Consider the following 2,042-nt stretch of genomic DNA (forward strand, 5'->3'; position numbering starts at 1 on the left):
TTTTTTTTTTTTTTAAATAGATGCCACGGATCTGATACTCAAGTTAGACCTTCAGAGGCAAATGAGATTGTGGTTTCATTTAGGTGGGGAAAGTCCAACGCAAGGGTGAGTGATTTTGCAGAAACTGCTACGTATGCATAGATATTTCTAGATCGTGTAGGCAAAGTCGGGGAGGAGGAGCCAACTGACACAGCGTTTTTGTGGGTTTTTTTTTTTTTTTTTTTTTGGTCTAATTTGGGGCAGAGAGGCTGCGTGGCCTGCTGGCTAAAGACGCAGACCCTGGGCTCTGAATCGCTTCTGGGACTGAGAAGCTGTGCAACCTTGAGAGAATAACTCAACCTCTCTGTGCCTGTTTCGTCATCAGTAAAATGAAGGTTCTAAGACGTGCTCAGAACGATACCTGACTTATAGTAAATGCTTTATGCGTGCGTTAGGTTGTCATTATCCGAAAAGTGGTCCCCGACTCTCCCCGCGCGAGCTGCCTGCATAAATGTCACATACCTGAGGACACGAATCTGTCACCTTGCGCAACGTTGAATCCACACTGCCTTGAAAATCGAGCGCGGCCCGCAAGCCCTGGGGACGACTCTGCGGCTGGAAGGCGTCGCTGGTGACCTCTGGGCTCAGACTGTCACCGTGCAGACGAAGCAGCTTTGACCAGACGGGCTGCGGAACAAGATCGTCATCGGGTGGCGAAATCCGGCCCACGCTCGGCCGCAGACCTGGGTCGCGGTTTCCCTGGTGGCCTTCGAATCCCAAACAGGTTTTGTGTGGATGTTTGTTGTCTTTGATGTGTGCGTCTTGTGACCACCGGGCGACACTTGTTCTCTTCTGATCACGGCTGTCTTTCCTTTTAAGGGAGGTTACACGGCCGTACGGATTCTTGGGACAACTGTCAACGTGCGTGTGTCCCTCCAGTCTAGGATGAGCCCAGGGCCACCCCGGGAGGGCTGACCGGGCCATCTCCGTGTCTCGAGTCCCGAGCGGAGAACGTCACGGATGGAGGGCGCAGGTCGGGGGCCACCCACCGGGTGTCCCCGTGTTCCCGTCGTGTCCTGCGTCCTGAGCGGCTGTTTCCGAGCCTGGTCTTCTGGTCTCCAGCTTGTCCCACGAGCTGCCCACGAGGCCACCGACGCGGCCCCTCTTGGCGTGGGCCGGCTCTCAGATGTGACTCTGTCGCTCAGCCTGTTTACCCGACCTCTCACGGCTGGGGACAGGTGGCCGCAGGCGGGGAGGGGTGGGGGCGGCGGGGCCTGCTGCAGGGGTGTCTGGGAGAAGATGAGGCTGAGCTGTGAGGAGGGGGGGGTCTCTCGAGGGACACCAGAAACCGTTTCAAGGACAGTCTGGACGAGAGACGTCCATATTCGTTTGTTCTTTCTGTCATTCGCTCGGCTTTGCGTGCATTTATTAGGCCCCTGTTGTATGCTGGCCATCAACCGAGATGCTGGCTAGGGCGGTGAGCACAGCCCGAAGACAAAGGCACACAAGAAGGACGTGTTTGGGAAGGGCAAAGGTCAGGAACTGAGGACACCGGCCAGTGTGCGACCCGTATCCTTGGGGACAATGGGACAGGGGGGCCAGGGAGAGGGAGAACACCCCATCGGACACGTCCCTGCGTGTTGGGCGTATCACAGAGTTACCTGACACAACACGGACTGCTCGACTGAATGTGAGTAACTTTTTAGTGGGAGTGGGACCCAAATATCACACAAGGATATTTATGCCAAAAAGTTACTCGTTATGTATCTGACACATTTCACTGAGCGGCCTGTATTTTTATCTGCTCAATCTGACAACCCCTAGTCGAGCAGCATCTAGGTGTCATCGCTCAGCAGCTAAAAGGGCTTGAAACTATTAAAATCGAAAGGATTAATTAAGAATAATCGATTCCTAGGCCGGGCGCGGCGGCTCACGCCTGTGATCCCAGCACTCTGGGAGGCCGAGGCGGGAGGATCGCTCGAGGTCAGGAGTTCGAGACCAGCCTGAGCAAGAGCGAGACCCCGTCTCTGCTAAAAATAGAAATAAACTGGCCAAGCAATTAA

At 54.8% G+C, this 2,042-nt stretch overlaps 1 protein-coding gene across 1 annotated transcript in view; it reads right to left on the bottom strand.

Annotated features, from left to right (window-relative positions):
- Window positions 1-1,362, bottom strand: part of MGLL (monoglyceride lipase) — an 88,539-nt gene extending 87,177 nt beyond the window's left edge. The window contains exons 1-3 of the mRNA XM_012661954.1: window positions 1,357-1,362; window positions 1,194-1,268; window positions 533-666 (exon numbers count right to left, since the gene is read on the bottom strand). Coding sequence (XP_012517408.1) covers window positions 533-666; window positions 1,194-1,268; window positions 1,357-1,362 — 215 coding nt within the window. The remainder of the gene's footprint in view (window positions 1-532; window positions 667-1,193; window positions 1,269-1,356) is intronic.
- Window positions 1,363-2,042: the final 680 nt, after the last annotated feature.

This window comes from Propithecus coquereli, unplaced genomic scaffold (genome assembly GCF_000956105.1).
Source record: "Propithecus coquereli isolate 6110/MARCELLA unplaced genomic scaffold, Pcoq_1.0 Scaffold746, whole genome shotgun sequence".
NCBI lineage: Eukaryota > Metazoa > Chordata > Mammalia > Primates > Indriidae > Propithecus > Propithecus coquereli.